Here is a 14,288-nt window from a genome sequence, read left to right on the forward strand (position 1 = left end):
TACACCTTTTAGTGTCTGATGCATCTAAGCAAAACAACAGTAACCTACTGGACATACTGTTTTTTTTAAATTGAGTATGTTTGTTTTATCAGGCATGGTGATTCTAAGGGTTCTGCACTTTCTGAAAACTGATGTCTGGAAGGGGAAAATATATTGGGAAAATGTGGTGTCTCCCTGCACCTAACTCAGGAACTGTTAGTCAAACAGCTATTAAAATACAGCGGGGTGTGACATGTCAGGCACACAGCTTTTTAGTCTTCATTAATTCCTTAGTTGATTCCAGAGTTTATTTTGAATTCATTTCTCATGAGAGAAATGGGACTGACAGCAGGATACTGCCAGACTACACACAGCTGGCACTGTGTTAAGTTTCCTACAGGAAACCTTTAAATACTGGAGTTCCTTTTAGGCAGGTCTCCTGCTATACATGATGGAGGAAAGGCCTGGCTACACATATCATCTGAACTGAACCCCTGTTTCTATTCATTTACTACTGAGAATTTGAAGGCACCAATTGGACAAGAAGCTAATTCAGTTTCATCTGACAGTGAGTTGAACTTCAGGGAGGTAATTGAATGTTAAGGGCATACTGAACATTTTGAAACAGTACATGCATTTCATATTTAACACTAATGGATAATCCATCCATTCATTTTCAGTAACTGCTTAGTCCAACACAGTATCCCCTTGAGTCTAAACTGAAATATATTTCAGTTTATATTAAATAATATGTATCAGACTGTATAATGGTCAGATTTATAAAAACAATTATTCTGTTATAACCAATAATAAAGATGTGAACATCAGCAATTACTGTAAATTAAATATATTCATTTGCTTGCTATTTTTCACAATGATAATTTTACAAGTTACAGTCTTACTGATTCAGTGTTACCTAAAAATTAACACAGAACCTATATTGGTTTTTAGAATGTGTTTTCCATAGCATGTCATGTCTGAGTTAAAGAACTTTACACATGCACACAATATTTGGTCAACAGCACATTGAAAATCTATCCATCCATTTTCTAATTTCGTCTTCCAATTCAGGGTTGGGGGGGGAGTTGGAGTCTATAATGGCAAGCAATAGGCACAGGGCAGTGTACACCCTGGACAAGATGCCTGTCCATCACAGTCATAAACACAGAAACATACACACACCAGGGCCAGTTTTGCTAATTAACCTATCAGCATGTTTTGTACCGGAAACCACAGTACCTTTACCTTTACCATCTGCATGGATATGAGAGGCCTAGCAAACCATGGCACAAACTCAGACTTAGATGTTTTTTGAAGACCTTGTAGGTTAACATCCACCTGGCCCTCCTGGGGTATTAAATTATTCTCATGTGGCTCAACTGACCATCCTGATTTTTGTGCTCTGAAGTCCCCTTCTTAAAAGTCTCCTATGGATGTTTGATCCTGCCGTGCCGGAAGACAGATTTCACTTCTTGTCAGCAGTGTAATGGAGCGACCGCATTCACAGAAGCATCTAGGAGCTGTAGAAACGAAGTATGTCTTTGAAACCTACATTTAAATAAAGAAAAAAACACAATATATTTTTTTAATCTTTTCTGTTCATTTGTGTTTCATAAGAAAGTAACAGACAAGGTGTCTGTCTGTCTCATAAATGAAATGAAAAGAATGTTCTGCCATAACGTAGTTTTGATAAGGGTGTAGGATAATAATAAGGTACCAACCATCATAACTGATGTAGCTTCATTTTAGCAAAGAAAGACAAGTTTAGTTAAAACATATGAAGTGAACATGAAGCCTGTACTATCCAGTAAGGCTTGTAAAAGAAAGTGTAGGATTAGTTTGTGAAGGCAAAAACAAAACTCCTTTTATGAAATAAAACATTTAGCGTTGAAATATATCCTGATGGAAAAAAGAAACGCAAAACCTCCTCCTCCACACTCTGGCCCTCCCGTCTGCGTGGAACAGGCTGAAGAGTGACTCATCCGTGAGGAGGACCTGATGCCACTGCTGACAAGAGTCCTCTGTCTGGCCCAAGCTAGTCGGGTGTGACATCTAGGAGGTTGTGAGCAGAGGGCCTCTGACAGGTCGCCTTGCTCTAAGGCCAGCAGCATGGAGCCTCACTTTCCTATCACTGATGCGGGCATTGTAGAGGTGGAAGATCTGAAACGATCTCTCAGATGGACGAGTCTGATGAGTTGGTCCTGCTCTGGTGTGGTCACCGGATCTTGGACGGTCATCTGTCCTGCCGGTCTGCTGAAACCTTCTCTGCACTTCTTGTGAAAGTTCATAAGCTATAACTATAGTATTCTCATTCCAAAAAATGTTGCGTTTCTTTTTTCCATCATTATATTATCCTGAGGTAAGACCACTTGGGCGGCAGCGTTTTTAAATCCTCTTCATCTGAGAATTTTTGCAAAGACCGTTTCATTTCTTTAACTGATATTTAGCGGTCCGTATCAATCACATCATGACACATAAGACACAGGTTCGGAGTGGATTGGAAGATCCACATTCTGTGTCGCCCTGACCTAAAGGTGAAGGTGAAGTGAGATCTTATGAACAGACCACACTCTTTTCGATAAAGACAGAACCTTGGAGCGTTGAGAAGTGGAGAAGAGGCGCTCTGGGGTCATGGTTACTCACGTTGATCTTTCTACAGCTTACATCCTGGTCCTCTCCGCCAGGGGATTGTGGGTAGGCTGGGCGTCGCATGCGGGGCTCTGACTGGAAGCTTCCTCCTCCACTCTGGCTGCCCTTGGCGCTGCTCTGCCGGCTGCTGCCGATGGAGAAGCACGCGGAGGCGGAGACAGCAGCCTTCCTCGGGCCGTCCGCCGTGACCGCAGAGCTGGCGGAGCTGGCGGCGGGCGTACGAAGAGCCCTCCCTCTGGGGGCCAGCTTCTTCTTCATGAGGAGAGCGAATTGTTTCTTCTCCTCGTTCAGCTGGCGCACGCGGCTCAGCTGCTGCTGCTCCAGTTTCTTGAGGGTCTGGGGGGCAGAGTGGGAGTCGGAAAGGCGATTAGACTGCGGGACTGGGATGCGAGCGAAGATCTCAGAAGCTAAGCAAGGTTGGGGCTGGTGAGGCCTGGGATGGGGAAAAACAGGTTTCTGCTGAAAGTGGTGGTGGACCAGTAGGTGGCGTCCTTTCCTCTAAACCAGAATTGCCAAACCCATATTCAATATTTCAATATTCAATATGTATTGCCGTACCAACTTAGTTGTTAGGGATGTGCCTCAGTGTGCTCATAACGGTTAAACAATAAGACAATAACAACAACAACAAAAACATTAACATTAAACACAACATAGTACAACGCCATAAGGTAACAAGAAAGAATCGTACACAATATAAAAATAAAATACTGGTGCATTAAAGGGGTTTATAGTCCATTTACATTGTCAATAGTCATCATAAAGTACTAATGTGTAATTGGAAAGCTGTTCAGTATCCGGATAGTCTTACAGTAAGTACTATGCCCCAGTATGGTCACCAGGGACCCTGTGCTATAAGAGATGCCGTCATTTGAACGACATGTTAAAACGAGATCCGGACAGTGGCGGTGATGATCCCTGGCATTGTTTCTCCTTTTCCTGGCTAAGTTCAAGCTAGGCCTTGCACAGTCTTACCTAAATTTCCTCCTTTATTCTATTGAAAAGCAATTTCTCACTTCTCTGCACTACTAGTGGGCCTCCTAGTGCAGAACAACTTTAGTGGTGGATAAGGTACAGTAGGTTCCCTCCCCAGTCTATGGGGATTCTTTGGGATGAAAGGTTACAGAAATGCAGGGAATTGTGATTGTTATTGGTGTTAGGAGCAAGGTTCCGGCTTGTCTATGAAGCCAATGCCGGTTGATGGGATTTGTTTTTCACTTGTTACACAAGTCAAACCGAGGAAAAAATGAGCCATTATGAAATTACTTGAACAATTCAGACGGTGACGGGGTTTCCTCCAATTTCCTGAAAATAGCACACAAATGGACATTTAGGCAATCGTTAAGTATTTTCGTATAAAATCACATCTCCATAGACGAGTCAGTGGCTATTTCAAACAAAGTAACTATCAGCAGGGATCTGCTTCGATTGCCTTTCATACCTGTTCAGATCGCGGTTAGTTGCTTGTGTGTCGTGTTTTTCCTTTGTTTCCTTCAGGACATTGTGTTTTCGGAGTGGATTTCCTGGGAATTCACAAAAGACCCTGAGCAGACCGAAAGGCATTTTCTCACCCCTAATTGTCACGAGTCAAAGGTCTGGTTGCCTTCTTAAAGCCAGCTAAATTCCTCAACTATCGGTTGTGTTGCCTCCCAAAAATAAATGTGCCAAGTCTAACAAGTTATTTTATTTTTAGGGAATGTTTTTTTTTTTTGGGGGGGGGGGGGGTCTGACATTTGCTGTTTTGTTTGCAGAGGTGGGGGTGGGTGTATAGACGTTTTAATGGCACCATAACAACTGAAATTCCAATTGGAAAATGAGGATGATGACCTCCTTGAGGGTTATAGTTTAACATTTGCTGGAATGTGTTACCTCTTAGTCAAGTATCAAAGGTTATTGCTGCATTGGAAGAGACCAGGAAAAGTTTCCTTTGTTTTGGTCTGTGGAACTGGTGTCTAAGGAATAGCTTTGCCGACTTTTGAATGACATAAATAAAAAAGAATTTTTCCTTCTTGACTTTGAAACACAAGGCTGTCCCATGTGTTTTAGAGGGGAGAGTTATTTCCAGTGACTCATGTGGAATCAGCATAGTGCACTGCCGCGTCCTTCAGAATCTGATTTGCTGTTGCCCGGGATACATGAACTGAGGTTGACCACTGAGATCATCGATTACCTTTTGGAAGACATTGTTTCAAGTTTTTTTTTTCCTCCTCATGAGGCAACTTGTAAGAGGACATTAAATTTTGTTGTTAACCACAGAGGTTTTGAATTTTTCAGGTGTAAAGTACTCAGATACCCATGTCTCTAAAAGAAAGCTTCATTTTGTTGGTGAGGGGGTTTGAATTTGCATCCCCAGTCAAAGAACTGCAACAACTGAGCCAGGCCCATCTTCATCTGAGCAGGGCTGGCTTAGTCACGTCTTTTCAACATTGCCCAATTCTTGACTTGCCAAGTCACAAACGAGATTCGGAACTTAACTTTTGAAAAACACTTGGCAGAAATTGATTAGGGTGTTACTGACGAGTAAACCCGTTACGATTTAAAAATGAAAATCAATCATTCTAAAGCTAATCAGGATCGATAGGATGGCAATGCTAATCTTAAAGGCGCAGTACGTGAGAACATAAAACAGTGCAGAAAAAATAAAAAACTACATGCGTGTAGTGTATTACAAATATCACACCCTGGGTTGAAATTAAAATGAATGCTGGAGTCAAATGTGTATATTAAACCAAATTCGTTTTTGGAAACAATAGGCTAGGTAAAAATACGTTTATCGCGAAAGACGGCTTGTTGACTGGGAAAGTTCAAATACTGAAACTACAGCAGAACTGAAAAAGCAAACAATTCAACAGGGTTTGATGAATTAAAGATCACATCCATTGTTACCCTGAAACGCGCCTTGTATGTGCTGAGCACATATACCGTACTATAACGTGCTGTAACAAAAGTGGTGAAAGTGGTACACCATATTCACTGACATTACAAACGCACAATTACTGCTAAGCGGGGTACAGTATCTTGGACATCTCGAAAATGCGGTGCGCTTGATCATTAGGTCCAATGGGCACAACTAGAGCTGTGACCTTAACATCCCTGACCTGACCAAGCCTTGAAAACACTTTAAGAACTTTACCTTCACCAGAAGTTTCTGTTCCTTGATGAAGCTGTTATTCACGGACTGGGAAGCCGTCATCAGATCCGACGCGCAGAGCGAGTAGATCGGGTCGTTGCTGTACAGAAACGAGAGGGAGAACGCGGGATTCCCATCCATTGTCGCGGGGAGCTGTAGGGAGCTGAGTGCGGTAAAGCGGACACGCTTGCAGACGCTGTCCGGGGAGGGGGCGATGGGGATTGTCGTGGGGTCTTCTGTGCGTGGGGTTGTGAGTCCTGATGCGCATCTTCGTGAGGGTCTCACTCTTTTTAATCCTCCATCTGTTTGTGTAAACTGGCTGTGGTTTCGCCAGCTCTAGTTTTATCCCCACGTAGGGAGTTATATCGCTCTGGTAACAGCCAAATGAGGCTAAACATTAGCCTGGACTTTAGTGTGAGGCTCTGGTTAATTATAGCAGGTGCCCCCATACCACGATTACAGGAATACTTCCGTTTTCTGTTGTTCTTGCTTATGTTTTTTAAAAAAAATCAAATTAACAGCTGTAGACGTCGAGCTACTTTTTAAGTCTTTTTTTTTTCTCTTGTATGAAAATACTAGTGATGCTGTAACGCCAAATGTGCCCATAAAAGATGACTTTGGAAAATGTTAGGCTACACTTGTCCTAATCTGTGCAATAGCGTGTGAGGTTGCATGTCAGATTAAACATTAAACTTCCTTTGACCAGTGTAATTCTCCTCTTTAAAGGCAACTTTGGTAACTCTTATGTGACAACTCCCCATTCAGTGGATTATTTCCCAATTTACAAGTGTTTGTTTCACTTTTGCCTATGCGTGCCTGTGGTTAGCGTGCTTTAGATCATGTTGTATCAGCGCGATGACAAGATGCGTTTCCGCTGTAGTTGTTTCTAAGGAAACACGGTGGAACACTATTACTGTGGAGGGGTGTGGGAAAGCACAGTGACAGTGTGTTATAACCAAAAAACTATTGCAGACGATGCGAAAATAGCAAGACTCTGTTTACCATGATAAACATCCACAAAAATGTAACATACAATAAGAAGATAGTTTACAAGCGAGAGTATTGGCTCGTCTATTCCGCCTGGTGGCTAGTTCTGCTACAAGAGAGAAAAATGCAACGACGTAAGAAAAGATTACGTCATATCTGTCTTGGTAGTGGTAATCCAATTAACTACTAAAGAATTAAAAAAATAACTAAGGACCCAATTCACAAATGGACATTAAGAGACCTGGGAACAGGTGGCGCGTCTTTACACAGAGGGTGGTAGGTGTATTGAACAACCTGCTCAGCCCAGAATTCCCCGGGCCTTCAGGAAAGGTTGGGAGCCCGGATCAATCACCTACACTTAACAGAAAAGGTCGACTGCAACCTCCCCTTTCTTCTCCGTAATGTGTAATCAACCACAATAAAAGAGCAGGAGGAAGTTGTTTGTTTGCTCTCACTCCGAGTTTCCACATCCCGATTTTATTCTCTTGGGTCTAATTTGAACTGAAAAACCGAACAACATTCCTTCGGCAGTTTTTCCCGCCTGTGGAATATTTTGGCTCGTCTTCAGCTTTAATAGATGACCAATTTCGGGAGGCCCCCTTTAAATATCCCCGAATTTAGGCGCCAGAGCAAATGAAACGCATAAGCGAGAAAGACCAATAAAAATCCGTCACCAAAGAGCAATACGGCATCAGAATGCGTATTTGTCGAAGAACACTGTTTAAATTGATGCCATTTTTTAAAAAGAAAGCATCGCTATAGACGTCCTTTTGTCACCAAGTGCTCTAAGTCCGCCTCTCGTTGCCTGCCTGATGTTTATTGAGGTTGCCGGAGCAACACACCCCGCCTATGAGGCAGGTTTTCCAGCGGGATCCCGTTTGCAGCTGCGGCTCAAACAGACGCCAGATGTTGCCAAAGAAGGCAGGGAAGTTTTCAGCCCTGGTTTCGCCGAGGACCTGCTGCGGCGGTGTGACGAGCGGACGGAAGAAACGCAGGTTATCCCACGGCTAAGGTTAGCGGAACATTGGTTTCGAGTGGGTCGGGGGGGGGAAGGGATGTGACTATTTTCGGTTGGATTTCCACGCCGAGATCGCGGCGTGAATTTTTTTTTTTAGTCGGAGGGGGAGGGATTTTGGAGCTCAGACCTCCACCATTCCGTGCGCGAAATCAATGCGAGGAAGTATCTCTCCGCAAACGCTTTTGTAATCGGGATATAGAAAGCTGTGACAAAGTAGCAGGCGCTACGATCCGCAGAATAGCATCCGTGTAAGGTGTTGCTTTGTTTTGCATTTTCTGTTTTTTAAACTATGATTTAGCTCAGTGTAGCAGCTGTCTGCGTGTTTTGAGTTTCGCTTTTTCGGTAGCTTGATTTCCGAAATCTGCAGGTTAGGTATAAGCGTTTACAGGTCATCAATCGCTCAGGTCATTTGGCTGAGCAATCCCCGTGTCTCGTTTAATCTCCTCATTATCCTAGATCTTGCACAGAAACACGTTTTTTCACGGCTGGTTTACCGTCGTGGTCTAAGTGTATCTTGGTTTTGAGAAGTGGCGTTGTTCGCTGTCCATTTGAAATAAGGTGCTTCCCCCCCCCCCCCCCTTCAGATTTAATATTTGGTAAAAGGCGCATGTTGCATAAATCATTATTTGGTCTTTTTGGAGGAGGACTGAAAAAACTAAACAAATTCTATGCCGTATGTCTTGATTGGAAAAATATTGAAAATCGAAATGTTTGGAGCGGAATATCAACCAAGCACGTTTTCAACCGGAGTTCCTATCAGCTGGTTCTTTAGGGAAGACATTGATAGGCACAGCGGTCTTGTAAATGAATTCTTACAGCCAGGTGTGAATGAACATATATATATATATGGACAATATAAATACAGCGGTGTGATTTTCAGTCCAGTGAGCTCGGATGTCGTTTTAAACTGGTAACTTTAATTGCAAGTATTTGCGTTTAAATAGAAAATATAGATTTCAGAGTAAAAGTAAAAAAAAAAGGTTGAATAAACGAGTACAATCAAATAAGAATGTTTCAGCCATTCGGCCTTGAAGTTTAATTCAGAAACATTTCTTGTCTTGTGTGGTGCTGGGCAAGAAATTTCTGATAATTTTTTACCGCCAGGTGGCAGAAATATCAGCTATTGGCAAGGGTTTGTGTGCCTGGACCCTGGACATACCGTCTGCAATAAATATTTTACATATCGTTTGTATTTTACCTCCGGCGTTGTGTTTCAACTCACGGAATATAGTGGAATTTATTAAACACAAATTAACCTCGACCTCCCGTAGCCGGCTCATTGACTGTTCTCATCTAGCTCTTTTTTCACGATCCCATGCTTTCTGGGGAGTTTGTATTTTCTGTTTTTCATCTGTTGTTGTTGGGATAAAGCAACATAAAGTTGAAGTCATGTAAAAGCTAACAATGAGACGTGTTTTCGATGAGATTGCACAAATTTACAGAACAGTGTTCAACCTCGGAAGTCTACGTCAATGATTAAACCTTTAACCTATTTTTAAACAAATTACTAGTTATGCTTTAACAGTGGCGGTAATAACGATGATGACCGTGATAACTGCAGCCTTGTCTAGGAACAAGAAGCGGTTAGTTCAACTTTGAAATATAAAAAGAAAGCAGAAATGGCATAACCTTAGAGCCTTCTTCGGGTAAATGAAAAAGACGCCACAGGTGAAATATTGTGATCTTCGTGTTGTAATCCATAGTGCGTAGTGTTTATTTGCTAACTTGGTTTAGTTTTAGTTTTGACCAGGGTGGAATAATATTCTGAGAAGATCATTTGCATGATCCAGTATTGCAAAGCCTGTTATGATCCCTGCTGCTCCTCAACCAAAATGGGACAGGCTTTTAAAACGTGGACTGTGTTTCGATCCGACTGAAATAAAACATTGATTTTGCCCCTGTCACGAATGGGATGTGTGTTTCATAATGCATTACCAAAGGAGATTTTAAGCAAATCTGTGGACATACAGGACACTGTGTGTTGAATGGATTTGAATGTAAAATAGTGTTTTCATAGATCTTGTTTGGGTCTTTTCAAAATGGCCAAAGCAGGGCAAGCATCCATATTCTAACTGTTTCATCCAATTCAGGGTCAAGAGGAAGCCAGAGGGTATCCCTTACCCAGCAGTCAAGATAAGATCAGTTTATTGGCCATATACAGTTCCTTGCATTAGGAATTTGTCGTTTTGCATACCCTAGCTTGCTCTCCATGAGACACACAGACAGGGAGAGAAGCTTGGGGTCAGAGCGCAGGGTCAGCCATTTATACGGCGCCCCTGGAGCAGCTGGGGTTAAGGGCCTTGCTCAGGGGCCCCACGGAGTAGGATTCCTCTGCCGGCTGCAGGATTTGAACTGGCAACCTTCCAGCCACAGGCGCAGATCCTTAGCCACAGTGCCACCGCTCTGCCCCAATGGGTGCAAGGCAGGATACTCCCTGGACGAGATGCCAGTCCATCACAGGGCAGCCACAGACACTGATTCACTCACACCAGGGCCAATTTTCCCAGAAGCCAGTTTACCTACAAGCATGTGTTCGGACTGTGGCAGGAAAGTGTAGCAGGCCTGCTGGGAGCTCAGAGGAGGCCCGGACCATTTCACAGTGTGAGGCCCCCTCATTGTTTGGGAAGAGGGGTAAGAAATATTGTTATGTAAAGAATGGCATGATGGGAAGATTAACGGGTAGATTCAGCTCTGGAAGGGGGATGTTTTTTTACAGCCGTGGACTTTAGTCGAGAATCACAGTATATGGTAAAAGTTCCAAATTTGACTTAAGTCAAGAAATGCAGCCAAAGGGTTGAAGTGGAGGACCACGCACCCTTGCCTGAGCTGAGGCCCCCCCTGTGAGGTGAGGCCTGGGCCAAATAGCCCTGCTGGCCCCCCCGATCAAAGGGCCTGACAGGGAGAACATACAAACTCCACACAGAAAGCACCACAGGTCCAGGATTGAACCCAAGGGCCCAGCACTGCGAGGCAGCCGTGTTAACTGTGCCGCTGTGCAGCCCGCTCTTGTAGCTGCTGAGCTTATTTGGCATCAGGGGAATCACGTCTGTTAACAATAGCTATGCGTCTGCATGACTTAGGAAAAGTAAAAGAATTCTAACCATGTCCTCGTCCATTTCTCTCCCTGCCTGCAGGCGATTGCTGTTGTCTTGGACAGATTTACCCCTCGGTTTGCGTGGAATGGATGTGGTGTGTTTCATCTTGGTTTAGTGCAAAGTTGACAGATTGAAGGCGTAAGGGCTGAAGGTCACTACACTCGCTGTGTGTAGAACCTGCATTGTGTCTTTTGACCCAGTGCCTCGCCAGGAGAGAGAAGAACAGGTCTGTGCTGTGCTGACCTTGTTCTCCCTCTAAGGCCTCTGTATATGTGGGCAACAGTGGTGACCCCTTGCTGAAGCAAAGCACATTTTCTCTGTGCCACGCCCCTTGCTCTCTCAGTGCTCTAGGCTTGTGATCCAGCCAGCTGCTGCCTGTTATCAATAAATCTTTTATTAAAGCACATTTGCTGCTTTGCCTTGCAAAATACTCGCTCATTCTGGGTTTCCCAGTCAACAAGGCCGAACCAGCAAGATGATGGCAAGTGTAAATGCGGGGGCGGTTTGAAAACGAGGGTGGATCAGTAATGGGGGGCTGCCAGGCAGCTTCTGTCCAGCAGGAAGCTCATGTCTTAGTCGAAGATAAAGCTTCCCACAGGGGCAGATTCAGACAAGATTTCTTTCCTTTTGCGCCCAGTAAGATTCTGGGTGTGGAAACTGATTCCCATTGCAAAAACAGGAGGTTCTGCCACCCAGATTACTGCACTGAGGATGTGACTAAACAGACACCTTCCCATTGCCCCTGCATGGGGGGTATTGCTGCAAAACACCACCATAATTGGGACATCAGCTAGTAACCTTATCTCTGTATAAAGGTCTCAGCTGTACTCGTGCAATATAAATAGCGTAGAAACACAGCAGTGACCTGGGGATAAAGTTGAGGTCTTGTTTGGAATGTGGCTCTGTCGTCATGTTGTGGCACCATGAGAGGAGCAGTCCTCTTTGGAAGCAGTAGAGGCAGGGTACTGGATCGATGTACTGTATACATTTCCCTTAAATCAAATCACCAGTTTGTAAAGAGGGCTCGACAAACAGGTTTAGAGCACTTCAAAGTTAATTGGTCTAATAAAGTCTTAGCCGTTCCCGCTGCCTGTGTTCTCATTTCGTTTCGGCTGTGGAAGCGATCCAAATGAGGTTGTTTTAGCACGTCTAGAAATTGACGACTCAAATAGGTCCCATGAAGCCCACTGGATTGTGGCTCTCCAGGACCAGGGTTGGCCATCGCTGGTCTAAAGGGACTCCATCCTGACAGAGGTTCACAAGCTCTTTCCATTGACCTGCAGTGTACACGTGTCCCATCAGTGATAATTTTCAACACACACCTACTGTATCTCTGGTAGGCTGTAGACATTTTTGTAGACTGATTGATTGCTGGACACATGCATTTTTCCTCTGGCCTTTTTATAGAGTTTACCCGACCAGCGCTGAAAACCTCAACAGTGGTCGTCTTGTGCTGTACCTGTTATTTTAATCTTCATGTGGAGGGAAATTCGTTGCTTTCCCTGGTTTTTTTTTCATGGGATAGTAGATGGATTTTTTTTTTAGCTGTGTCACTTTTTGTCAGGAGTTAAAGCCTCTCTCATCCTCGTGATCAGCCTGCTGCCTGAAAGCAGGAGTGGTTTGTTATAAAAGAGCCACAGATCGGGCAAGATTAAGAAGCACTGCCACATTGTACCACATTGCCTTTAGACAACCTTTAGACCAGATCTGATTGGTGTGGGTAAGGGTGACATTTCCATATAGCACCCTTAAATTTGCTTTGTATCTGCGACTAAAGCATATTTTCTCTCCTATACAACATATTCCTTAGTCCCATCAGCATTTAGCAAACACTTATGCATAACTGATTTTTGTTTAAACAATTTTTTTTTCTCAAATTGATGAGGGATTCCCAACTTTTTATTCATTTTAAGAAGATGTGCTACTACAGAGCTGTAATTCTGGACTAATTGTGATGCTGCTTGTTGAGGAAACATGATCCTGGAAGTTCATGTTGTCTTCCCATGTTTTCTCCTGGCCAGTACAGAATATTCCACTAGTATGTACTTATTTTACCTTATAAGCAACATATTTAGAATATAGAGAGGAATATTCTGTCAATCCGAATTCAGAATATCAGAGATGCGATGTGCTCCAAATACAAGGGGGGTCTTTGCCAGTAAGTTGTCTAATTTGTAGTGCAAGGAAGTTCATAGAAGTTAAACATTCATATTTTGTAATGTGATTGGTGATATTGGCGTGATCTTTGCGGTTTACTGTGCCATGTAGATATGAGGCACACGTCCGCCTTTGATCTTAATGGGAGCTCATGTGTTTTACTTGAATTGGCAGTTCAGACGTGCTCTTCTTAAAGGAAGCCTTGCTGTGAAGTGCTTGAAGTCACACCTGTGTGGACGGTTTGCAAGACGGAGGCAGACTGAAGCAGGTGCTATGTGCGGTGGCTCTGGCTGTGAGCCTGTGGCTGGAAGGTTCCTGGTTCAAATCCCTCGGCCGCTCCAGGGCTGCTGTACCATGGCTGACCCTGCGCTCTGACCCCCAGCTTCTCTCCCTGTCTGTGTGTCTCATGGAGAGCAAGTTGGGGCTAATAAGGTGATCTTATCTTATATTCTGGCTACCAGTGCTGCAGGTGGTTCTCACTTAAGTCATCAGGAGCTCTTCTCCTCTCACATTGGATTTCAGCAGATATTCGTACAGGAGTTTGCTGGGTAGGCGAGTTCCCACATGGACTACAAGCTGCATAAGACCAAATCAGCAGGGGGCTATGTGAAAAGCGGTGATTGTCTTTTGCAAATATGATTAAGAGATGATGGGCCGCCAGTGTGATTTTTGTTAATAAATAGGATAAAAGGCAGCCGCAGTTCGTGGAAACGGAAGACACCTTGCTGATGTGGTTTTTTTTTTTAATTCTTCCTGCTCAGGAAAGGCGCTGTTTTCTCCCTCTTCACGATTCTTTGCAAATCAAATTACCTCCCCGCCTACATCCTCCTGGATGAGCCGGAGCGAGGGATGGTGCCACTGTGTGGGATTTCTTTGCTTCTTAAGGAAAAAGAGCCCAGAAAAAAACGGGACTTGTGAAGGGCAGAGGAGCCTGGGGAGAAACGTGCGTCTGGATCCAAAATAAACTGGCTTGGGTGGATTAATGGATTATGAAGCTCCAATCCCCCCCCATCTGAAAAGTTTGCTCTCACCGATTTGTTTTTTTTTAAATTAAATCTGAGTGTGTGGTAAGTGGAGAAGCTACACGCTTTGACATTGTTGTCTCCATGGCTATAATTAAAAAGGAGAAAAAATGCAGTTGGTATGCTTTTACTTTTCCGCAGTAAGAAAATAAAGTTGTTGTTTGTTTTTTTTTAAAAAAAGGTATCTGCAGGTTAGACCAAAACAAATTAACAAAGCATTTTGCTCCTGTGTACATTTTGCTCCATTTTGT

At 43.6% G+C, this 14,288-nt stretch overlaps 2 protein-coding genes across 3 annotated transcripts in view; one reads left to right on the top strand and one right to left on the bottom strand.

Moving 5' to 3' along the window:
* Nucleotides 1-1,395: 1,395 nt before the first annotated feature.
* Nucleotides 1,396-5,899, bottom strand: LOC148818107 (uncharacterized). The gene is made up of 3 exons (XM_088937201.1): nucleotides 5,762-5,899; nucleotides 2,623-2,964; nucleotides 1,396-1,527 (listed from the first exon to the last, which is right to left on the bottom strand). Exons 1-3 carry the CDS (start codon nucleotides 5,897-5,899, stop codon nucleotides 1,396-1,398), a joined length of 612 nt encoding a protein of 203 aa, XP_088793327.1.
* A 1,577-nt stretch (nucleotides 5,900-7,476) lies between these two features.
* pkig (protein kinase (cAMP-dependent, catalytic) inhibitor gamma) overlaps nucleotides 7,477-14,288 on the top strand; it is a 38,911-nt gene continuing 32,099 nt past the window's right edge. The window contains exons 1-2 of one of the 2 annotated variants that reach the window (XM_088937352.1): nucleotides 7,647-7,757; nucleotides 13,777-14,082. Coding sequence is in view for 1 of the 2 variants with exons in the window: in XM_088937350.1 (XP_088793476.1) it covers nucleotides 7,558-7,757 (200 nt within the window). In the remaining variant the exon portion in view is untranslated. Of the gene's footprint in view, nucleotides 7,758-13,776; nucleotides 14,083-14,288 lie in introns of both variants that reach the window. The other variant, XM_088937350.1, reaches the window with a different exon arrangement.

The sequence above is a fragment of the Atractosteus spatula genome, chromosome 19 (genome assembly GCF_055471065.1).
Source record: "Atractosteus spatula isolate fAtrSpa1 chromosome 19, fAtrSpa1.hap1, whole genome shotgun sequence".
NCBI lineage: Eukaryota > Metazoa > Chordata > Actinopteri > Semionotiformes > Lepisosteidae > Atractosteus > Atractosteus spatula.